At 41.2% G+C, this 25,800-nt stretch overlaps 1 protein-coding gene across 2 annotated transcripts in view; it reads right to left on the bottom strand.

Moving 5' to 3' along the window:
* Nucleotides 1–6,789: 6,789 nt before the first annotated feature.
* Nucleotides 6,790–25,800, bottom strand: part of SH3PXD2B (SH3 and PX domains 2B) — a 114,217-nt gene continuing 95,206 nt past the window's right edge. For both annotated transcript variants that reach the window (XM_058171305.1, XM_058171304.1), the window contains 5 exons: nucleotides 24,071–24,185; nucleotides 17,545–17,771; nucleotides 14,470–14,519; nucleotides 13,641–13,766; nucleotides 6,790–11,249 (listed from right to left, as the gene is read on the bottom strand). In XM_058171305.1, coding sequence (XP_058027288.1) covers nucleotides 9,723–11,249; nucleotides 13,641–13,766; nucleotides 14,470–14,519; nucleotides 17,545–17,771; nucleotides 24,071–24,185 — 2,045 coding nt within the window. In that variant the 3' untranslated portion in view covers nucleotides 6,790–9,722. The remainder of the gene's footprint in view (nucleotides 11,250–13,640; nucleotides 13,767–14,469; nucleotides 14,520–17,544; nucleotides 17,772–24,070; nucleotides 24,186–25,800) is intronic.

The raw sequence follows: 25,800 nt of genomic DNA on the forward strand, positions 1-25,800 counted from the left end.
GATGATTCCAGTTCTGCTGTATCTTGAGGAGAAGCTAGTAAACAAAACTATAAAAGATCAACTGCAAATGGTGTAATAGCTGTGCCAACAAGGATGCTACACGAAGCTTGGGCCTGCAAACAATCTATCAGCATTTTTATGTTGAAATGACCATCATATTAGAGTGAGGGTAAATGGCAATAAAATTATGATCATGCAGAGGCATGCATCAAATTCAATCCCTACTCAATGCTGGAATCCAAATTAAAGCATATTGTACCAGTTAGTGAAGGAGAATCCACCACCTTTTTAAGGTATCGGCTCTTCCAGTTTCCGGTGCTCCCCCGCATGCGCGCACGTGCTCCTGTTTTTTGTTTTTTGTTTTGTTTACATTTATACCCCGCCCTTCTCCGAAGACTCAGGGCGGCTTACAATGTATAAGGCAATAGTCTCATTCTATTTGTATATTTTTTTACAAAATCAACTTATTGCCCCCCCAACAATCTGGGTCCTCATTTTACCTACCTTATAAAGGGTGGAAGGCTGAGTCAACCTTGGGCCGGGCTCGAACCTGCAGTAATTGCAGGCTCTGTGTTTTAATAACAGGCTTCTCTATTGCCTGAGCTATCCCGGCCCATAGCTTGGTACCGAAAATGTTTGCCAACACTGTGCTAAGATGTACCTTAGATTGGTTCTGAAAATTACTTCTGTTCAATGAGATGGAATCAACCCACTACCAGTATCAAACTGGAAGGACCAGAAAACCTTAAAAGCCTTTTTACTATATTGGGTTCTTAGTCTCTTCTTTAATTTTGATTTGATTTCACTGTACAGTGCATGAAAAATTTGGAACAGAAAACTATTATTATTGTCCTTGTCAAATTAGCACATCACATTATCTTTCAATATAAAAGAAAAAAGAAAAGGTAGTATTATTTCAATCAAGTCTCCATAATTCATGAGGGGAGTGGGGCCGGGGGAAATCTTGATCTTTTATAGTTTTGTTTACTAGCTTCTCCTCAAGATACAGCAGAACTGGAATCATCTGAATGTGTGCTTGTGCCCAGGTATGAATATAAATAGGAGAAATCTTTTTGATCAGAAAAATTAAGAATGGCAGCTGAAGCAGGTATTTCCAGAAGTACCTTTTGGACCTCTCTAGCTGCCTTGATAAAATCAGCAGTTTCATGCCTTTGGCATGTTTGAAGTCTGGATTTCTAGATATAGCCATTACAAGCAGCCACACAGCTCCTAGCTAAGCAAAATCTCTGCACTGCTTATCTAGGATTTACTCAGAGATGGAAGATTTAGCATGAAGAATAGGGAGCACACAACCTTGCAACAGCACCACATAGTGGTCAGTTGAAGCAGGACTGCTTAAGGCAGATCCAAGTTGATAAAAGCAATGGAAGGTCCTCTAATCTCCATTTTCCATACATAGTGGCCCCTCTTTTCTTTCATATTATTCTCTAGTAAACTAACCCTAGACCAGGGGTCTGCAACCTTAAACACTCAACCATTTGGACCTGTTTCCAACAGAAAAGAAAACACCAGGAGCCACAAAACCCTTCCTATGTCTGACTAGTTCTTGAATGGCCACAAGAATACATACTAGCATATGTAGTTGAATTCAACATTCTGTTTTCTTCTGAAACTTTACTTTTGGATTTATCCATGGTTGGCCTATCGGGGGTTGCATGCTGGTGGGTGTTGCACATTGGCGGTTGTGACACATTTTGAGTGACAGAGCCACAGAGAGGGATGAAAGAGCTACATGTGGCTCCAGAGCCGCAGGTTGCTGACCCCTGTCCTAGAATAGGCAACTATGCTTAATGATAATTCTTTGACTTTATCACCATGACAACTTCAAAATGGGAATGACAGTGCAAGCACCACTCCTGGAAGAGCACTTAGTGGACTATTTCATTTAAATGCTTTCCTACAGCTGTCTTCCTTGCTGTGAGAGCATGTTTCCTGCTAGAACTGGCTGATTTAGCTTGCTTGCTGTATTTACAGAAACAAGAACCAGAATGTCAGTAACACTGACCTGCTCCATTTATTCACACCCAGAGAGAAAAACTTATTAAACTAAGAATTCATTTCTTTTCTGCTGCATCATACCAAATAGCCACGCAGGGCAGCTTCAGGTTTCCAGCAAAGGCCAGCCACTGCCAGCCATCTTTAGAATGCTCATAGACAGTCACTAAAAAAGTCCAGGGTAAATTTAAGAAAGAAATAATGATTCTGAGAAACCCACAGAAGCATATTGGTATTCCTTCTCTTGTACTTTTTTGCAATTACTAAAGATACAAAATGGGATTTGCAACAAAAATACAAAAAATGTTCCCGTTCCATTCCCCAATCCATTAACTTTTTACCTTCCTCTGTTAAGAGGCAGTTATATTCGGGCCGAACAAATTTTTTCATAACAATTTTTTTTTTTGACAGTGTTTGGTCTCTTCTCAAACCTGCTAATAGTGCCTTCTTGTGTCAGATCAATTCCATCTATATAGTCTTAGTAAAATGCTTGTGTCTATAACCTTAAACTAAGTGGAATAGCGCATCATAGGGCAATATTTTTTCAGCCAAGGTTCCTCAAATGAACCAATTTACAGAATGCATCCAAAATCCAGAACCCCGGATGCCCATGGGATTAAAATTTGACAAATTTGTTATGACTTCAGGTGTGGTTCAAAAGAATATAGAACCATAGGTCAAGGGACCTCAGAGTTCTAGTTCGACTCCTTGCTTAAGACTGGAAACCTTACACCATCCCAATCAAATGGTTGTCCAGTATATTTTTGATGATCTCCAGTGATAAGACACCCATAACTCTGGGAAGTAAGCTGTTCCGTTTATTAATTGTTCTTCCTGACAGAAATTTTCTACTTACATCTAGATTGGCTTCTTCTTTAACAAGCTTCCATCCATTACTTCTTCTCCTGCTCTCTGATGCCTTAGAGAACAAATCAATACCCACTTCTCTGTGACAGGCTGTCAAGTACTGGAAGACAGTTACCATATCCTTCCTAATCCTTCTCTTTCATAGGCTAGACCAGGGGTCTGCACATGTGGCTCTTTCATCCCTCTGTTGCAGCTCCCTGTCACTCAAATATGAGTCACAACCCACCAATGTGCGACACCTGCCGGCACATGATTTATTGAGCTTTTCAACCTATCTTTTTTTTTTTTTTTGGAGTTCAAAATGTTTTTGTTGCATGGAGAAATAAAAACTTGTTTTCTCTGTAGCAGTTCATTGATTTTATAAATGCAATACACTATCATTTTTTTATACATAGCATAAAGATAAAAAATGATATATGCAGTGTTATCTTCATTTTAGATGTCAAAAGGGTTTTGTGGCTCCCAGTATTTTCTTTTCTATGGGTAACAGGTCCAAATGGCTCTTTGAGTGTTTAAGGTTGCCGACCCCTGGGCTAGACATACCTAGCTCCCTCAACCATTCATCATAAGTACATTTAGCCTTCCGACCCCTCATCATCTTTGTTGCTGTTCTCTGCACACTTCCTAGGGTCCCAGCCTCTTTTTTGTACCAATGTGACCAATATTCCAAGTCCAGCCTCACTAATTCAGTATAAAGCAGCATTATCACTTTTTGTGATTTTTGATGTTAGCCCTCTGTTGATGCGGCCTAGGATTGTATTGGTTTTTTTTTTTTTTTTGGCAGGTACAGCACTTAAGCAGTGGTTTACTAGATTTGTCTCATAGTTACTACTGTCAAGCCAGGTACCACCTATTCTATACCTATGCATTCATTTTTTCCTTCCCGGTTCAGTAGACAGGTCCTATTCTAATCCTCCAGAGGCCCAGCAGGCTGGTCACCCCATTACATATAGTCTTACATATAGGAAAAAAGAACCCAAAAACTAAATACATACTAGATGGACATTACCTTACAGACAACCCCCATCCCATCAAAGACCTTGGAGTTTTCATGTCAAATGATCTAAGTGCCAAAGTCCACTGTAACTACATAGCAAAAAAAGCTCTAAGAGTTGTAAACCTAATTTTGCATAGCTTCTTTTCCAAAAACACCACACTATTAACCAGAGCATATAAAACATTTGCTAGACCAATTCTAGAATACAGCTCGCCAGTTTGGAACCCTCACCACATCTCTGACATCAATACAATTGAACGTGTCCAGAAATATTTTACAAGAAGAGTTCTCCATTCCTCTGAAAACAATAAAATACCCTATCCCACCAGACTTGAAATCCTAGGCTTAGAAAACTTGGAACTCCGTCGCCTTCGACAAGACCTAAGCTTAACTCACAGAATCATCTATTGTCCTTCCTGTTAAAGACTACTTCAGCTTTAATTGCAATAATACTAGAGCAACTAATAGATTTAAACTTAATGTCAACCACTTTAATCTAGATTGCAGAAAATATGACTTCTGTAACAGAATCATCAGTGCTTGGAATACTTTACCTGACTCTGTGGTCTCTTCCCATAATCCTAAAAGTTTTATCCAAAAACTTTCTACTATTGACCTCACCCCATTCCTAAGAAAACCATAAGGGGCGTGCATAAGCGCACAAACGTGCCTACCGTTCCTGTCCTATATTTTCTTCTTCCTATATATATGCTTATACCTCCTTATATTTACCCATATATGTGTTTATTTACTATATAATCTTTTTGTATGATACCTACATATATTGTTGTGACAAAATAAAATAAATAAATAAATAAATTACCTGCCAGTGGGTAATCAGTTCTGGTCAAGGTAGAAGTCAAAACTAACTCCCACTTTTTTTTCTTTTCTTTTTCTTTTGCATTTGGTCATTCTGTTTTTCTGTTGAGTTAAGGAAATATTTTTGAAATGATGACCTCAAGAGATCACAGGTTGTCTAATTTTATTAAGTAAGGGTTATACTCAGCAATCTGGGATTTATGGGCATGGAGATTAATGAAAACCCAACCTCCTAGATCATATTTCACATATGAATGGGCTAATTCTGCTGAGCACCATTTCAGCTAGCAGGAAACATCTGCTTAACCTGAACCCTGTATCTTAAGCAAGTCTTGTGTAAAAAAAAATGTAATTGGTTCTTTTGTATACACGATTTGAAACCTATCTTTCCAGAAAATCTCCTAGGTTTGTAGCAATAAATAGCAGTGTAAGCACAATAAAAAAAATAAAATTAAAACAATTAAAGGTAACTGTACAGGAAAATTGAAGACAACCTATCCCCTAGGCTGAATAGAAAATTCTTCACCTTGGAAGAAGAAAAAGGTAAGCATCTCCTGAGAACAAGTGGGGTGTGTGCAAAACATTTAGGATCTCTATCAGTACCAAAACAGATCAATAGCCCCACTATTTAATACTCCAATGCACTTATTTTTTGAAGGAGTAACCTTTCAGCCTCCTCTAGACTTCTTATGCTTTAACCAATTCACAGTCTGTTATATGACAGGTCCCTTGGCCTATGACTTATTAACATCTTTTCACTATTTGAAATGGATATTTTTGAGGAACTCTAGTAGATTAATGAGAAAGTATTAATCTTGGTATGAACAACATGCAATCTATATAATTAATTCAGACTTTTATAATGTAGTTCATCAATTTGTTCCAGGTAGAATGGTAGGGAAAGAAATAATGTAATAAATTATTGTAATAAAGGTATTGTAATAAATACCTCTAGTTCTCCATTGTAGTTGTGATTCACCTTCATGGGTTAAATACTTGTGAGAACTCTGCTCAGAACTTTGTAGTGCAGTATTTCTCAAACTCAGAAATTTATGCTGCTTATGGAATTCTGGGAATTGAAGTCTACACAATTTAAAGTTGCTGAAGTTGAGAAACAGTGTCCTAGAGTTAAAAGAGTTGTTTGGCAAGAGTCTGACCCTTGCACCCCAAACAATGAGGCCTAGTTCCTGCCAAATCTTTTAGTTTATTTTTCACTGCCACAGTCTTTGCACATGCACCCTAAAGCCCCTTGTCCTTGTGCTTCATCAGAATTACCTTGTTCGTCTTTCTCATCTTTTCTCAACAACTCTTCAAAATTTAGGAGTTGTCTCTACAATTCTCTGGTGAAATTTAGGGAATGCTCCCAGCGTTATTCAATTTCAGCATTATAACTCTTAAGATTTTTTGCCTTGTGAGATTAATTTTCCCCACCCATCCTTCTAGAAGCATAAACTGTAAATGTTTGCATGTTTTACAAAAGATGGTTGTCTTTTCGCTTGCGGTTCACTCTTTAAAAAAGAACAGATGATGCCTCATCTTTCTCCAAACCATCTACTATATCTTCAAAATTGTTTGTCAGCTCTTCCTATTGAAAGTTTAACCGAATTCACTACCACCTGTAGAATCATTTGCAAATGCATAAAACCCGGCTTTCCCATCCCATTTAATCTGAAGTGTCCACACTGTTCTTTTAGTTAACACTATTCTGTGTTAATTTAAAGAAGGGCCCAACCTCAATTGGATGGAGGCTCAAATTTTGTGGCTTCTTCACAGCAGCCATTTCATATTGTCAATTTTTTTAACAAAGCACTTGAACTTAACACTCACTTCATCCCTAAAAATATAACCTCAGGCCCCCTAGAATCTCTGCAAATCATGTTCATGACAAATAGTATCACGTCCCAACTATCTAATTATGCCTTGTTATTGCAACAAACACATAGATGCATACACACACACACACACACACACACACACACACAGGGAAATATAAATGGAAGAATAATAAAGAAGGCATTGTATCAGTTCTGCTTGAAACCAGTCAAGCCTATTTTTTATTTTTATCTTAAAAAACAGACACACACACAAAACACAATCACCTAGCCTTTAATGCTGGAAGTATACATGAATTTTACATAGGCTATGTCTACCGTTGTCAAAAATCCCCTCCCCATAAATCCCACCCAATTAACGTACAGATTGATACAGATTGATATATAACATTAAACATTAAAACAGACTTTTAAAGACATGGATGAGCCTAAGGCCATTGAAGAACATCCCAGTTAGAAGGCTAGGAAACTGGAATACAAGAATATCCTTTAGTCCAACCGATATGTGGTCAGTGAACTTGGAAAGTAAACAGCAGGTTTCATGTTACGGCATCTGGTTATCCTTTTCAGAATGATATACCTTTTGGTATAAGGCAACGAAAGCATTGAGGCAAACATTAGCTCAACACTTCTCATATCCCAGCAAGTCAGGTCTTCATAATTGCTTCTATCCCATGTAATATAAAAAGTGAGGCACAGATGTGTAATGCAATGGCTTCCTTTCAATCAGAGTGCTTTATTAACCCAGACCAACCTGATCCTTCAGTCCGTTTTCTGAGAAAAAAAAATTTCAAGAAAGAAACATGGAAGAAACAAGAAATACTAGAAATGGTTTTTAGTCCTTTCTACTTGAGGAATGTCTTCGTTTTTAGGAACAGGGCAAAGGAAAAGGGCTAGGATTAGAGATGGGTAAATAATACTGAACAAGAAACATGTATTTTAATACCAATTATTTAATTATACAGGCAAAGATTCTGTAATGGATATTGTAATGTCCCTAGACCACACATACAGAATAGTGCCAAGAAGGGAACTAAGGTATACATTGAACAAAAGTTGCAGAATAGCAAATGGTTCAACCACTGCTTAACAGTAGTAAAAGACTGATGGTAAAATCAGAGCAAAGTCAATCAGAACAAATAAAAAGTAAGATTTCTACTTTTATGCAGCAGGATCTCTCTCAGAATGACTTCTCTTGATCTCATGTCTAATCAATGGACAGATGAATCATACCCCTGTAATTAATATCCTGAATCTGTGTAAGTAATAGTCAGACTGACCTGCCTTTGAGAAAAATGCAGCCACTTAAACCCCAAGAACTGATTTTTACAGGCAAATTTTAGAGCTGGACTTAAGCTGATTTAATTTCAAAAAATCAGTGAGATTCGGCTCATGGGAGCTTACTGGGCAAATTCCTGTTACACAAATGTTGTATTGCCTTTTTAAAACTAGTTTTTTTTTCTTTTCCTGTAAAATCTTTTCAACATAAATTGTATGGTTAATTTTCGCATGCCAGATTCTACCTACACCCTCAAACCACACAGTAATTGAACAGGTGAGAATTATTGAAAATGATGTAGTTAAAATCTCTGCATCATCAATTGTTCAGAAACTGTCATGGCTATAAATGAGAAGTTATCACTTTTTGGCATATTCTTATTTCACATATTTCTACTGTATGAAATAAAAAAGAAAGGCAACAACATATTTCTTTTAATCATGCTTGTCCATTTAAGTATACAGAAATGAGTAGGAAAAAAGGTGGCCTCTGCATATTTTAGAAGAACGAGTTCCATACAGTTATTTTTCATATTTATGAATCTTTTGCCTCTTATCTGTAGCTTCAAATTACGTCTTATTCGATGGTGGGTTGCTACCGGTTTGCCCTGATTTGGGCAAACCGGTAGCGGCGGCAGTAGGAGGCTCTGCCCATGCCCTCAGACATCATAAAAAATGCTCTGCGCATGCGCAGAACTTTCTGCGCATGTGCAGAAATGCCACACGCTCCCAATAGTGAACTGGAAGCGCCAGGATTTGGAACCCACTACTGGTCTTATTAAATGGTTCTTGACATTTCTAGATTCAGTTCACGTCACTAAAATTGCCATAATCTGTCACTAGTTGACCAGGATTTAAACAGGCCTTTGCCTAAGATAATTCAAATAATTCACATAGCTCTTAAAAGTGTGCTGTTCTTTTAGCCTGACTGCATGTTTCAAAAGACATTGCCAATTTAATTTACATTCTAAAGAAACACAAAAGTAGGAAACCAAGCTTTTTGAAAAAGCTCTCACAGTAAAATATATGAGGAAGAGATAACAGGCTGAGGTAAATTCTTTGTAAATTTCCTTTAGTCCAACTTTAACGTTAAAGACTTTCCTAGAAAGACTGAGCCTGAGCCTAGAGGGTTCTCATTCTGTTACCTTCTAGATTTAGAAAAGATGAGCCAAAATCTAGAAAGGTCAGAAGACTTATTTGCAGATGTAGATAAAAGATTGGTAGAGCAAGTCTCAAAGATGCAGCACCAACCGTATGGACATGGATAACCTGTACGCCATGCCCTCGACATTTACTGAAATGAGATTAAGATACTGAAAAATCCAAGTGAGACATAGATCTGCATTGCAGAGAATACATTGAACTTCATTAACAAATCTTCAAATATGGTGCTTACATAAAAACACTAGCTGTCATATAAAGGGGAGCTATGGCAGATGCATTGTTCATATCAGAAGAAAATACAGAGACAGAAGACTAAAATAATGAACAACAACAACTGGGATAGCTCTTTGCACCTAAGTACCTATTATGGAATCGTATTACTTATATATTTTCCTTGCCATGAAGCTTCTTAGCCCATGATTATATTTAGTGACGTTAAATGGCACATGATGCTGAAATAGAAAAATGGCTCTTCTTCTTGCTTTCCTTTTTTCTGTGAAAATTGTTCAAGAAATGAATTACCTACAGAAGGAAGAGTAACCTAGGTATAATACTACATAATGGCATGTTTCCTCTTGCAATTCATTTTGGAAACATACCCAAATTGGAATGTTTGTTATCCCAGATACTTTGCTTTTTGTTGTTTCTAATAGAGTTGGCCTTATGAAGAACTATAAATAAGCTAATTAAATATTGCAGTACTAAAATGGGGTTTGTTGAGCTGCTATAATGCAAAAGCAACAACAGGGCTATGGCTTTTTTCGGAGATAATTGGAAGGAATCCAGCCTTCCCAACATGGCCCTGCTGTGAGGACTTTGCAAAACCACCAGCCACTGCTATTCTTCTCACGGACTTCAAAAACAGTCCCTTCTTTAAAACTGCTAGTTTCTTCATCTCCTTCAAAATCTGCCACAGCCACATAGAGGGCTTCTTTTGAGACATCCAGGTTGGTAATTGGAATGGATAATCTTTCCTTCTCCACAGGCTTGGGCAATGACTTTTGGCCTGAGCTGCTTTTTGTTTTGGTTTCCTCTTGGCCAGGACAGGGCAGGAAGGCTTTGGCTTTTGGTGGAACCAATATTGGCCTACTAGACACTGGGACAGCTCGAACTTCAGGCACTTCCTTCTGTGGGACAGGGGGGGCCAATGAAGCTGAGGGTGCTGGCGCACTTGATTTCTTAGGAGGTGGAGGCCTTCTGGGAGGTACTACTGGACGTTGAGGGGGTTCCCTAGGTACAGGAAAGCTGCTCTTGGGTTCATTTTCACCTGGCTTTGATGAGCCCACAGGAACCTTGGGGAAAGGAACTTCCTTAAAGATTTGGCTGTCAGGTCTAGAGGGAGGTCTAATCTCCATGTTGGGCTTTTCCTGAGATTTGACAGAAGATTCTACTGGAAGTCCACTGTTACTGAAGGCACTCTCATTGACCACAGGATCCTGCTCTGACAGCTTCTCTTGAGCCTTTGCAGGCTTGAGTTTGCTCCTCAGGTTGCAAAGATCTAATTTGTTCTCTGACTGAGGAGGATCTGTCCTAGGAGCAGGTGCTGGCTTCGGTCTGATCTGAGGTTTTGATTTCAGGAAAAGGTTTTGGGTAGCTGCTTCAGGCTTATCCTCTGGGGGCTCCATCTTTGGTTTCATTGGCTTGACTGTGGGACGGAGGTTGGGCTTCTTTATTTCTTTTGGAGAAACCTTATGTCCACACTCAAGACCCATTTCGTTTTTCAACTGGAACAATTTGCCCTTCTCTGTTTTCAGCTCTGGCTTCTTGTTGTCCCTTGGAGGCACGATCTGCTTTGGGGGAATTGCAGGCAAAATCATGCCAGGAGGTTTTGGAGGAGGCCGCTGCTCCAATCTTTGTCTTTCCAGTAATTCCTCTTCTGATTTAATTATGGATTCCTTCCTTGGAGGAAGACTCGGTTTCTCTTCCATATCTCGATCACCTATTTCTTCATACCCAACACACAAAGAGGCATCACTGTTCTCCGGCAAAGCATCCTGGGACATCTCCTTTCCTTTCCATTTGATACCATATTCAATACCATTAGGGGGTGCTTCAGGCAGAGGTCGAGATGGCCCAGCAGGGTCTCCATTAGAGCTGTTCTCTGCTGTGCTGTCACCAAGCCGTAGCTGTGCCATCTCATTTGGTAACGGTGCCAAGAAATTAGGTCTACAGGCATTGCTAGTTTTCTTGTATTTGTCAATAAAAGTAGCCGGTGCCCAGCCTTCCTTCTCCTCAATTTGAATATACCACCAACCACTTAGGTTCTTCTCAATTACCTGGAGAAGGAAATAAAGCCACTATTCTTTAGAACTTTATAACAACCGCATTACCTAAAATTTGTAAGATTAAGTTTAGCATTAAAATTTAACTGGTCTTTTTTTTCACCTTCATATTTCACATAACAGCCATCTATTTTTAGCCTACAGATTCATCACAGAAAAACTACTATCAAGATCGTTTACAGTGATGAGTCTGTGTGCTGAAAATAAATATATGTATATAGTATGACCAAATCAGTTGACCCTAAAGGAAATCAACGATGACTGTCCTTTGGAAAGACAGATAGTGAAGCTGAAGCTCGAATACTTTGGCCATCAAACAAGAAGAGAGGACTCACTGGAAAAGATCGTGATGTTGGGAAAGATTGAAGGCAAAAAGAGAAAGGGATGGCAGAGGAGGAGATGGTTATATGGTGTCTTTGAAGCAGTGGGCAAAAGTTTGGGCAGAGTCGGAGATTGTGGATGACAGGGGGCCTGGCGTACTATCGTCCATGCAGTTGCAAAGAGTCTTAGCAACTTCGCAATCAAACAACAACCAAAAATTCACATTATAAACAGAGATGGCTTTCTATTTAATTGACTCTACAACACTGACCTAAGAGAATAGAATAGAATAGAATAGAATAGAATAGAATAGAATAGAATAGAATAGAATAGAATAGAATAGAATAGAATAGAATAGAATAACAGAGTTGGAAGGGACCTTGGAGGTCTTCTAGTCCAACCCCCTGCTTAGGCAGGAAACCCTACGCCATTTCAGACAAATGGTTATTCAACAGCTTCTTAAAAACTTCCAGTGTTGGAGCATTCACAACTTCTGGAGGCAAGATTATAAAAGATTAGATTCTCAGTTTGGTGCTATTTTGTTTTCTACAGCATAAATAATATTTAAATAATATTTAACAAAGACACGATTGTTAGCATTTGTCAACTAAAAAAGTAACTGATAAAATTTGCAACTTTCTTTTGTTCACGTTTAAATTCTGCTTGATAGAGTGATTGCCACTGAATCCATCTGGACATCTGAAGGTTCAGAGGAGCATATTTAGCTTTTGCACAATATAGGGCATGACCAAAGTTCTTACGACGCAAGCCCAAGAGAGAACCAAGCATTTCCAGATGATTTATGTTATTGATCATGAAATGAGCGGTTTTCCTGAATGATTACCTATCTAAGCATGGGCAGGGCATCCAAACAAGTGATCCCAGATGACTTCTATAAATGGTACAAGAAACTCTGATACGACAAGAAAATAAATCGTCACTAGATGGCAGCATTGAGCCATCTATACATGTGCATAGCCTGGATACTAGAGAATAGGAAATACACTTCTGAAATTTAAAACCAGGGATATATTGATAGGAGGACATTGTCCTATAATTTAATAGTGCACGGATGGCAGATAAAGATAAGGTCTCCACTCCCTCAAGTTAAAAATTTAATGGGAACACAGAAAATTTGCCTTTCTTGTAATGCATTGTTCCCCAGAGCTACTGGTTGAAGTCAAGGAGGCTAACCCTCTTTCTTGTTTATAAAGTCACATAAGGGCATGGACTTAAGTAGAATCTTAGTGTTGGATCATCCTGTTGGATCAAACTTTTCCAGTTGGATTTGTTCAAACATCTTCTATTCTTATCAAATTTAAGTGGAGAAAAGCAGCATCTTGATTCCTGGAATATATTTCTGACTCAAGTAGTTGAGATGGGAACAGTTATAACAAAGAAAAACTTCATCAGAAAACTATGATTAAAAGCACAACACATAGCTTATTAGAACTGGGTTAGCTGACAATGCTATACTAGTATTGTATGCTATATTAAAGTATACAATACTATGTAAAAGGCTTTTCTTTTAGAGCAGGGGTGTCAAACTCAGGTCATCACAGTAGCATCACGGGACGTATCGGGACTGTTTCCCCCTTCGCTAAACCGGACGTGGGCATGGACCAGTGGTTGGTTTCAAATTTTTTTACTACTGGTTCTGTGGGTGTGGCTTGGTGGGCATGGCATGGCTTGGTGGACGTGGCTTGGTGGGCATGGCAGGGGAAGGATACTGTAAAATCTCCATTCCCTCCCCAATCCAGGGGAAGGTTACTTCAAAATCCCCATTTCCTCTCGATCAGCTGGGACTCAGGAGGCAGAGAATAGATGGGGGTGGGGCCAGTCAGAATTTTTACTACCGGTTCTCTGAACTACTCAAAATTTCCGCTACCCATTCTCCAGAACTGGTTAGAACCTGCTGAAACCCACTTCTGGCATGGACAGTGTGTGATGCACCCGGTCTGTGGGCCGAGAGTTTGACAGCCCTGTTTTAGAGTGAGTTTTAAAGAGAGCTCTGTGGAAGAAGCCAAGGATTATGGAGATGGGCCTGACAAGACTTAGTCTCACCTCTACTTTCAGTCCTGCCTGGAAACTGATCCCATCAGGGATGGTAGTCTGGAAATCAGCAATAGTGTAATACTCTTCCTCCACTTGTGGGGGCACTGGAGGCTTTGGCAGATTGACACACCGTGGCTATTGCAAGAATATTAAAAATATGCATCAGTCATCTCTCATCCACAAAAATCAATTCTTTACACATTACGCATTCCAGCCTCCATCTGCAGGATCTGCAGGGTCACATAGCAAGAGAGCCCAAGGCGATGACAAACCCACAACACATTTTTCAGCAGAGCCTCTGCAGAAGAGATGAAATGTTCCCTTCGGTCAATTCCAACTATGAAATCAAAAGTTGTGTGTTTATAGAAAATCAGCTTTTTGGTAATACTTAGAAGCAAATCCAAGTAGAAATAAAAGTGGGGTCTGGGGTTTTATAGTTAAAACCTGCATTAATTGTATATGGTAAAGTTATTCAATGTTGGAAAAATCCCTATGCTATCAGTTTGATTGCAGGTACAAATTCCAGGAACAGACTTCTTGCTATGACAGCTATCCAAGTCACACAAGTAAAAACAGTGATTGCATCCCACCCAATTGAGAACAAAGCTCATACCACACTGAACTTGATTTACTCCCCATATTTTTAAAGGGAAAAAGCAAGTTAGACATGCCAATTTCCTCCTTAACTGACATACTATAAAAATGCTTTGGACATGGGGATTTATGCAGACATAAAAGAGGCAGCAAGGCTTGTATCTCTTTAATCTTCCCAATGTCCTTCATTCCATCTGATTAGTTGTTATCGGGCTGCTTAAATGCATCGGGAAGCAACACTTACTATTGTGAGATCTCGACGAGGAGGGGGTCTTTGCCTCATCTTTGGTGACTCTGTCAAAACAAGTAATTAAATGTGCTTCAAAGTTATCAGCATGTGTTTCAGAAAACATTTGTGAACAACACCCCATTACAGATAATCCTCAATTTACAGCTGCAATTGACTGCAAAATTTCTGTTGCTAAGCGAAACATTTGTTAAATGAGTTTTGCTCCATTTTACAACCTTCCTTGCCCCAGTTGTTAAGTGAATCACTGCAGTTATTAAGTTAGCATGATGGTTGTTAAGTGAATCTGGCTATCCCATGGACTTTGCTTATCAGAAGGCCACAAAAAGTATCACATGACCCCCAGGACACTGCACCTGTCATACGTGTGGCCCAGTTGCCAAGTGTCTGAATTTTGATCACATCCGTGATCAAAACCACATCCATGAGGTTGCAAGTGTGAAAAATAGTTTATAAGTCATTTTTTTCAGTTCCGTTGTAACTTCGAACGGTTACTAAATGAACTGTTGTACGTCGTGGACTTTCTGTATTCTAATCTGAGAAAGTACATCTCTATAGCTTTTCTATTTGCTTTTCCCCATGAGCAGCACCCTGGCAGCCTTCTTGATCCCTTTCTATCTCAATGATGACTCATCTAATCAAGGTTTTAGTAGATCTTGGATCTGTTGCCCTAAGCACTCCACTGAGTTCCACAGCGTCAGGGTGGGAAAGGGGATAAGGAAGGGAGAAATCAAGCAAGCAGATGAGGTTTTCCTTCATAGATAACTTAGGAACAATGGAATGCTTGTGTCCCTTGATGGGAACATGTAATATCCAGACATCCATTACAAATGTTTGAGGGAAAGGGCTTTTAGGAGAGAAGGAAAAGCTACTACCAAGGCAATGGTCAGAGAAGCAGGGCTTGAGCCTCAGCCAAGAAAAGAATGAGCCCCTCCCTTGTTCACGTGAAGGAAGCAGGGGGGCAGGGGGCACAACACAGTTAGATTTGCAAGATACAGTTGCAATCAAAATAGTCCTAAGGTATATGCCATCGCATTCGTTTCTTAGACTGGTCTACCTCGCAGACAGAGGTGGGCTCCAGCGGGTTTGGACTGGTTTGGGCAAACTGGTAGTTGCGACACACAGGTGGGCCATCTCCCCGCCTTGGCACTATTTCGTCCTATATCACCGTGTTTTTGAAGCCGTACACATGCGCAGAAGGCGCGTGCTCACATTTTCGGTGCTGAGAGAACCGGCTGTTACAACCGGCAGCAGCCCACCACTGCTCGTAGAGCTAACATTCAGCCATCCCAGGTAAAGCACAGATTTATTACCTATGTCCCAACCAATTCTCCAACAGAGGAACAAAAATTTGGGAAGGGTGAGGATTTAGCATTAAAGAGACACAACTGGAGTCCAGAACCATAAAATACCTTCATACTCTATAGTGGGGCAAGAAGTCAAAACTCTTGTTCACGTGAAGTCCTTGCTTAATGACCCGTGAGGTCCCTCTTTAAACAATGGTAATCAGGATTGCTGAAATTGCCATTGGTAAATAATGCAGTCACATGACATTGCCCTTTATGTCCTCATTGTTTAACAAGGGAGTTCCCAGTTCAAATTGCTGTTGTAACATGAGGGCTACCCGTACAACAGGACTGCATGAAATTCACAAAATAATGCCAAACGGTATCATTAAATGAATTTTTTACCTTAAGAGGATGGAAAATTCGTTTGTTCGTTTTAATAATTTTTATTTAAAAAAAATTAGCAAAATAAAAGCTGTAAGGAAAAATAAAAGAACAAAGAACAGTAAATAGTAACTTTGGGCCACTCATTTTCTCTCAGCACAACCAATCTCACAGGATTATTGTTGTGGAGGAAAACAGGAGCAGGAAGCAGAGGTGAAATGCTGCCAGTTTGGACCGGATTGCCTGATCTGGTAGCAATGGCGGTGGGTGGTTTGGAGAACTGGTAGCAAAAATCCCTGGGCCCCCCCCATGCCCAGCTGAGCCATGCGATCATCAGAGGTTTTGTTTTTTTACTTTTAAAAGTATTTTTTCTTCGGCCAAAAAAATGCTTTTAAAAGTAAAAAAAAATAAAGCCTCTGATGATTGTAACTTATCTGGGATCATCAGAGTGAAAGATTTTTCTACAACCTCTCCGGCGGAAGAGGTTGTAGAAAAAATGCTTTTAAAAGGCTCTGACAATCCCAGCTGAGTTGCCTGATTGCCAGAGGCTTTTTTTTCTTTTAAAGGCAAAAAAAATGCTTTTAAAAGAAAACAAAAGCCTCGGCCAAAGAGGTTGTAGAAAAAATGCTTTTAAAAGTAAAAAAAAATAAAGCCTCTGATGATTGCGCGGCTTATCTGGGATCATCAGAGCTTTTAAAAGCATTTTTTCTACAACCTCTTCGGCGGAAGAGGTTGTAGAAAAAATGCTTTTAAAAGGCTCTGACAATCCCAGCTGAGTTGCCTGATTGCCAGAGGCTTTTTTTTCTTTTAAAGGCAAAAAAAATGCTTTTAAAAGAAAACAAAAGCCTCGGCCAAAGAGGTTGTAGAAAAAATGCTTTTAAAAGTAAAAAAAAAAATTGGCCACACCCACCCAGTCACATTACCCCCCCCCAAGCCACACCCTCAAAACCGGTAGTAACAAATTTTACATTTCACCACTGGGAGGAAGGATTAGGTACGTTTACCACTTTGAATTATCAATAAAATATCTTCTCTATATTCTCAATATGTCAGTTCCAATATAAAGATTCTTAAAATGTACACTAACCTTAACTTTATCCCATCAAGAAAATCATGCCAGGATGGAAAATTTATTGAAAGCTTTGGGTGTAACTGGATTAACTCATCCAATACCATTTAAATTGGTGTAAATTTAAAATTAGTTCAAATTTACTATTTGTTCTGACTTAATTACCATTGGACTGCAAGAACCCCTGCATGCCAGTCAAAAGCAAAATGCAATATTCAGTTCAAAGAAAAATGGATAACCCAACTCTAGAATCGTGAAGATTTCTTCCTGTTACCTGATTGACCAATTTACTTCAAAAAGCATTAAACACTTTCTTCATTGTTCCCAACTTACTTCGTTGAAAGTCCACATTGGGCAATGGGCGGCCATCATATCTTCCATCTCTTTGATTACTCACTCCATCCTTGTCTCGACCTGGGGAGTTCTGCTGCCGAGAAAGTCCATCCATATCCAAGGCATGTGAATGGGCTGAAGCTGCAGACCCCAGTTTTGATGTAAGTAGGTCTCCGCTCCCTCTTTTCAGGTAAGATGCTGGGGCCCAGCCCTCCTGACCCTGATATCTAAAGAAATGGAAATAATCTGATCTCTTATCCAATTAGATTAGCTTTATTGATTAGCCTATACGCCGTATCAAACTACAAGGTTCAAACATGTATTACCAATAAAATCCTATACAAACAATTTAAAATAAGAGTAGGGTAAAATACAATAAAGGTAAAGGTTCCCCTTCGCGCACACATGCTAGTCATTTCTGACTCTAGGGGGCGGTGCTCATCTCTATTTCAAAGCTGAAGAGCCAGCGCTGTCAGAAGATGTCTCCATGGTCATGTTGCTGGCATGATTCAATGCCAAAGGCGCATGGAACACTGTTACTTTCCCACCAAAGGTGGTCCCTATTTTTTATGTGCTTTCAAACTGCTAGGTTGGCAGAAACTGGGACAAGTAACGGAAGTTCACCCCGTTATGCAGCACTAGGGATTCGAACCGCTGAGCTGCCGACCTTTCGATCGACAAGCTCAGCATCTTATTCAATAAGCCACCGCGTCCCTACAAAATACAATAGTTATAGGATAAAATACAATAATTTAATACATAATATGTAAAATAGAATAAAATGACATAAAATTATATTTCTGTGATACCCCTGCAATCTACCCCAATGAGGCCCACATATGCGATCTCAGTCAGACCATTTTAGTCAGAAACTGTGCTGTATTAAATGTCGTTTTCAAATTCTGGCCAAACATGAAATATGTCATTTTAATATGGGCCTCCCACTGGGCCATACATTTAATGTATGGATTAAGCTACGTATCTCTTTCCCCTTATACAGGCAGCAATTGAATAATATATGTGTCAGGTCTTCTACCTTTTCAGCTCTGCAAATATAATGTACATTCATTATATGGGATAGAACGGAGTCTCCAAAATCTAACCATTCCTCTTGTCTAATTGTTTTACTATGGTCAACAAATTCCCAGCCCAGGCAATCTCGTCCACAGCAATGCCCGAAAGCAAAACCAGAGTTCCAGATTCAGTTTTCAGATGATAAACTGAATCAGAATGTTAACCTTTTTAAAAATTATTATTTTGCTTGGAGATATCTGGCACGTGCTTTCCCCAAATACTGGGTAACTTGCAACTTCTTAACAATAAGTAAACATCTCTATTTGTAAACCAGCTTAATTTTTACCCACTGTTTCACATAAAGGAGCCCAAGACTGTTGTGAAGACAAAAGCACAAAAGAATTTGTAATGTGCAATGTTGGGATAATCTTCAGAAGTGAACCGATGAGCATAGCAAACTTTCCCAGCACATGGGAATCTGTTCTCTTTTGCATTCCTTTGCAAGATAGCCCAGCATCAAGCAGAGTAACTAACATGATTAGAACAGATATTATCAAACTGATTAATTGGTGCTAATTATCAACATTCACAAGGCTTTTGTAATAACAAGACTTAGACGAAGGTTCATCCAGTAACACATTCTGGAAGTCTATGTTGAAGATTTCATCACAAATACTGATTTTTTTTTTTAGGGGGAGGATGTAATTAAATGTAATCACAAAATACAACCTTAACATGTGTGAGAGGATTTTTCCTGGTGATTTTTCTTCTTATTTTTTAAAAAGCAAAATATATAGTCTTTTTGAGTTTAGGGGATATGGTTCTAGAATTTATATTAAGCTGAGCAGGATATAAATTGTGTACCTGTTAAGTTTGGGTATTGACGAGGCAGGAGACCAGGTTAGTGACAACAGCTCTTTAATATAGTGTGACCCAGCGAAACTCTGGAGAAAAACCTCTCCTTATATACACTTCAGCCAGAGGCTGTATCCAATCAGAAGCGAGATACTTCCCGCCTAAAACTCCCGCCAAAACTTACAGTAATACATTACACTCCTCCCCTCCCAGAAGGCACTTTGCCAATATTTGCATATTACTTCTCTACGTAGTCCCGCAGGTACGTGGGGCGTCTCCTGACTCTCCCGGACCTGCGCAGTTCACTTTCTGGAGTTGAGTCGAGCTTGCCGGAGGGGCTTTTCGTTCCTCTGAGCTCCTCCTCCCGCCATCCGCCCTGGATTATTGCCGGCTCGGACCTGCTGTCCTCTAGAGGGACCTGAGGTGTTGCTGGACCTCGCCTGACTCAGATAAGTCTCTGTTTGGTTCTACGCTTTCTGTTTGTTCTCTGCTCCAGTCAGCTGTGGGGTTAATTAAATCATAGTCAGGGCTGGTCTCGCCTAATTCTGCCTTATCGCTCAATCTGTTTCTTAATTGATCTATGTGGCACCTCCAAACTCTGCCATCGTCTATTTCCACTAGATAAGATTTGGGGCCCGTTTTGTCTATGACTATTCCCCTCTTCCAGCTTGGGCCGTCGCTGTAATTATGTGCCCACACTGAGTCTCCTATGTTTAATTCCCGGATTCTATCTGGTTTTGTTTTGAACCCGTCCTGCACGTAGTTCGGGTGTAGCCGGTCTAGCGGGCACCGTAGCTTCCGCCCATTAATAGCTCGGCTGGGCTGCGGCGGTGGCCACACAGGGGTCCTGTGTTGACGGTTAGGAATGCGTCGATCTGTGCCTGCCAATCGCCGGGCCGCCGTGATAGCGCTTCTTCGCACTCCGAACAAAACGCGTTCAGCAAGGCCGCTCGACGCAGGGTGGAACGGCGCTGAGAGGGCATGTCGGATGCCCTCTTCAGCCAGGTACCCTTCAAATAATGCTGCGGTGAACTGTGGGCGTTATCGGACACGAGGGTGTCCGGTAGCCCGTGCGTGGCGAAAAGGTGTTTTAGTGCTGCAATGACAGCTCCGCGGTTGTGGATTTCATTAAGATGATCTCCAGCCATTTGGAGAATGCATCCACCACAATTAGAAATGTTTGGCCGTGGAAGGGCCGCAAAATCAATGTGTATGCGGGACCAAGGGCCTTGGGGTTTCTCCCACTCCAACACTGGGGCCGAGGTGGTAGCGGTCTGATTCCTGACATACCTGGCATCGGCCAACCCTGTCACCGATTTCCCTGTCCATTAGGGGCCACCAAACGTAGCTCCTGGCTAGCCCCTTCATCCTTACAATTCCTGGGTGACCCTCATGCAGTAGTTCCAGGACTTTTTTTCTCAGCTTCTCTGGAACTACCACCCTATCCCCCCAGAGCAGGCACCCCCCTTGCACAGACAATTCCCCTCTTTTCTTTACAAACTCTCTAAAACGGTCGCCCGGCACAGTGGGCCATCCCCTTTGAACCCAACCGATTACAGTTCTTAAAACAATGTCCCGGTAGGAGGCCCGAGCCACTTCCTGCGATGTGACTGGGCCAGAGTCCCAAGAGTCAATTAGTAGAACGGGGGCGCCCGGAGTAGGGTCCTCGATTTCCCCGGGCAATGGGCATCTGCTCAATGCGTCCGCATGCCCCAGCTCTTTTCCAGGTCGATGCTGCAGTTTGTAAGAGTAGGCGGCCAGAAAAATAGTCCATCTGGTCAGCCGGGGCGATAGTGCCACTGGCGTTGGGCGGTCGCCAGCCAGTAATCCCAATAGTGGTCTGTGGTCAGTGATAATTTCAAAGTCTCTCCCAAAAACGTATTCGTGAAATTTTTTCACCCCTGACACTATTGCGAGAGCCTCCCTATCTAGCTGGCTGTAATTCCTCTCAGCCGGGGACATTGTTCGTGAATAGAACGCTATAGGGGCTTCAGTGCCGTTTGGGAGTCTGTGGCTAAGTACCGCTCCTACTCCATAGGGGGACGCATCACAAACCAATACTAACGGCAGTCTGTTGTTGTATTGTATTAACAGGCTATCGCTTGATAGCAAACTTTTTACTGCCTCAAATGCCCTATTCTCTGACTTCCCCCACGACCAAGCAGTGTTTTTTCCAAGCAATTTATGCAGCGGTTCAGCAACGGTTGCCTTGTCTTTTAAAAACACGGCGTAAAAGTTTACCAGACCCAGGAAAACCTGGAGTTCTGTCTTGTTTTTGGGTGCTGGGGCTCTCTTTATCGCCTTGACTTTGCTCTCAGTGGGGTGAATCCCTTTTTTGTCTATTCTATAGCCCAAAAATTCAACAGATTCGACCCCTATCTGACACTTGCTTGCTTTGACTTTTAATCCTGCCGACCTAAAAATGGCTAAAACTTTCCTTAATCGCTTCCCCAGTTCTCTTAAATCTTCCCCTGATACCAACACATCATCGAAATAGGGTACGACTCCCGGTAACCCTTGTAGGAGCCGTTCCATCAAATTTTGGAATAGCCCCGGGGCCACACTCACCCCGAACTGTAACCGGGTGCACTTAAAGGCACCCCGGTGCGTTACAATGGTCTGGGCTTCAGCTGTGCTAGCATCTACGGGTAGCTGTTGGTACGCTTGTGCCAAGTCTAATTTGGCGAAAACTTGTCCGTGTCCTAGTGAGTGCAATAAGTGTTGCACTACTGGAACTGGGTAGGCGCTCTTTTGCAATGCTTTGTTCAAGGTAGCCTTGTAATCAGCGCAAATTCTTATGGACCCGTCTGGTTTTATAGGGGTGACGATTGGCGTCTCCCATTTGGCATGGTCAACTGGCACTAGTATCCCCTGGCTGACTAATTTATCTAACTCTTTGTCGATCTTAGGTTTGAGTGCAAAAGGAACCCTCCTTGCCTTTAACCTAATGGGAGCTATTTGGGGGTCTAAATTGAAGGAGATAGGGGTCCCCTTGTACTTGCCTAAACGGTCCTCGAATACGTCTGCGAATTCCTCCATTAGGGCGTTTTGCAGGTTGCATCCGGTCCGGTGGACGCCAGTCACCCCCATTCCCAACGCCCGGAACCAGTCTAGCCCCAGCAAGCTTGGCAAGGTTCCCTCGACTAACGTGATGGGCAGGGTCTTTTCGTATGTCCCGTACTTGACCTCGACGGTCGTTGTCCCTCGAACAGGGATGCGGTTGCCCTGGTAATCCTGCACCCGGAGCCGTTGTTTCTGTAGCTTGCGCTTTGCGCCTGCCATCGGCGTGAGTCGCTTTTGTAAGGTGTCTGCTGCATGGTTGGACATCTCATGGGCTCTGGCTTCGTCCAGAGCGTTTGCCAATGTCAGGTTGCTCTTGGCTAGCAACCGTCTCCTCAAACGGATGTCTCTGACCCCCCGTATAAGTTGTTCCAGCAGCTCTTCGTCCAGATCGCGGTACTCGCAATGCTTGGAGGCTTGTCTCAGGGCTGCCATGTAGTCGCTGATAGACTCGCCTTCTTGTTGCCTGCGCTCCCCAAACTCGTACCGTCGAACGTATTTGGACGGGGCTGGTGCGTAGTGATTCTTCAGGAGGGTCTGAAGGGTCTGCCACGATACGGAGTGTAGCGGTGTTGGCTCCGCTAGGGCTTCTGCGACGGCGATGACTGCGGACCCACAGTGGCTTATGAAGTAAGCCCGTTTACGGTTGTCGGAGACTCCCTGTAGCTCGTTTGCCTCCAGGAAACTCTCGAAACGGGTCATATATATTCCCCATGTCTCCTGGGCAGGGTCAAACGGAGTGGGTGGCGTGTAGCCGGTCATCGCTGCATTCGCCGTCACCTTGCTGGGTTTGATTCTCGTAGTGAGTTCAGCTCTGTTCTGGTGCTCTGCCTCAATATCCCACCTTCGTCGCCAATGTTAAGTTTGGGTATTGACGAGGCAGGAGACCAGGTTAGTGACAACAGCTCTTTAATATAGTGTGACCCAGCGAAACTCTGGAGAAAAACCTCTCCTTATATACACTTCAGCCAGAGGCTGTATCCAATCAGAAGCGAGATACTTCCCGCCTAAAACTCCCGCCAAAACTTACAGTAATACATTACAGTACCTACTAGTTTTCTTCTAAAATCAGAATTATTTTGTATTTTTCTGAAGCAGAATAAATGTTATAAAGTTCCTATCTCTATAGAAGTAGTCCTCAATTTATGAACACAACTAAGCCCAATGTTTCAAAGTGAATTTTGTCCCATTTTACGATTTTTCTTGCCACAGTTAAGTGAACCTCTGCAGTTGTTAAGTGAAATCTGGATTCCTCATTGACTTTGCTTGTCAGAAGGTTGCAAAAGATGATCACATGATCCTGGAACACTGCAACCATCTTAAATATGAATCCGTTGCCAAGCTTCTGAGTTTTGATCACATGACTGTGGGGATGCTGCATAAGTGTGAAAAACGATCATAAGTCACTTTTTTTAGTGCTATTGTAACTTTGAACAGTCACTAAATGAACTAGGTAAGTCGAGGACTACCTGTACTTGAAAGTTATTCTCCTATCCCTTCATTGAAGAAAACTGCAAAAACAATGGAATAACTTGGGTCTTGTGATCTAAAGTGTCTATTTCCCATTAATACCTTTTAATCATGATGGGACATATACCTGATTTTCCACCATCCCTCCAGATTTTTCTGGATCACCTCCACAGTAGCTCCTTTGTCCAGGTTTATTTCATCTTGATCCCGAGCAGCGTATGGATAGATCACCATATACTTCTCTATTCAAAGAGAAATATAGCCGTAAAAGAGAGAAACAGAGAGAGACAGGAAAAAAAGGTAAATAATAATTGGGAAGACATCATTTAAAAACAAAAACAGAACTAATCTGAAAATTCATACATTTTAGATAATTTAGCACAGTAAACTGGCCCTCACAATAGAGTGGAATCAACTGATTGTTGATATTCCACAATAGAGTCGAATCTACTGAATATGGTTGATTCTGTCCTTTTGACACAAAGGCTCACCAAAGGCTCAACATCACCTTTGAAAGACAGATTTTCATAATTTATAATAAAAGTCTAATGCAGCCCCACAATGCCTCTCAAAGAACCTCTATGTTGTTGTTTTTTCCTAATTGAAGCAGGAACACAAAAATGGTTATTTATGGAACCTGGTAATCCAGAAAATAATGTGATGATATGTTTTTTGTTTGACAGATGACCAAAGCAGTTCTACATGGTCTATTTTTTCATTTATTCCAAGTGTCAGCTACAAACTACCAGAAGCTTCAGTATAGATGTCATTTTAGCAATCTTATCAGAACCAATGACAGTTCATTCAAATGAACTATTCATGTGAACAATGGAATAAGAGACATATGTCTTGTAGGCTGAAATGCTGTGCAGCTTATCATCTTTTTTCCCTAAAGTATCATGGAAGTAGGTTTGTCATAGCTGCAGTAATTGCTGATCCATGTTAAGGTTACTTTCTCGGGAAATTATTTCTTCTTCCAAAGAACTCACAATTAAACCTTTCAAATAATGCAAAAACTTCCTTTATCTCCATCAGCTACTAAGGCCCAGTTCTTAGGTTATTCTGTAGGAAGTGAACCTGAAATGGCCTTTTATGCTAATACTAAGGATTGTTTTTCAGAGAATTTCAGATGCAGTTCAGAGACTGTTTAGTGTAAATCTCTAAAAGGGAAAATGAAGGACCAGTTACGCTAAAATACAAGAACATCACGTCAATGGAGAAGGGCCACTTCTCCTTTACAAAGTGGAGGAAAGATGTTCTTACACTGAACACCCATAGAGTATATAATAAGCCTTCCAAATGATGTCAGCTAAAAGACCCTATGTTGTGACCCAGGTTCCTGGACCCAGACTCCTGGACTCGGATGATTCAGAAAATGAGGGAGAAGACCTGGCAAGCCCTGCTTCTCTTGAGCCCTCTCCCTCCCTGGCACCCACTCAAAGGGAGGGGCCGGCAAGGCCTGATTCTCCCGGGCCTTCTTCTGATTTGGCAACGCCCCAAGAACAGTTTTGGAGGGACGCAAGATTACGAAGGCTTGATCGGCGTGCGCAGCAGCGGAAGAGTTGGGACAAAGCCAAGTCATAATTGTCATGCAGTGACATCTGCAGAGACTATAAATAGGAGGCGGGACTTCCTGGTTTTTTGTCTTGGACAAAGTAATGAATTGGCGCGAGCTAACTGTTTTAATGGAGGGAAGAATATATTCGTGAGTAATTCTGGCCTTATCTATAATTTCCTCGTTATCTCCAGAAACTTGGCAGGCCCGTGGGTAGACGTGGCCAGGACATGTATCTATGTAAATAAAAGGAAAAAAGGAAGGCCTCTGACGGACTCTTTGCTGGGAGTATTGGGGGAAGG

The sequence above is a fragment of the Ahaetulla prasina genome, chromosome 2 (genome assembly GCF_028640845.1).
Source record: "Ahaetulla prasina isolate Xishuangbanna chromosome 2, ASM2864084v1, whole genome shotgun sequence".
Taxonomy (NCBI): domain Eukaryota; kingdom Metazoa; phylum Chordata; class Lepidosauria; order Squamata; family Colubridae; genus Ahaetulla; species Ahaetulla prasina.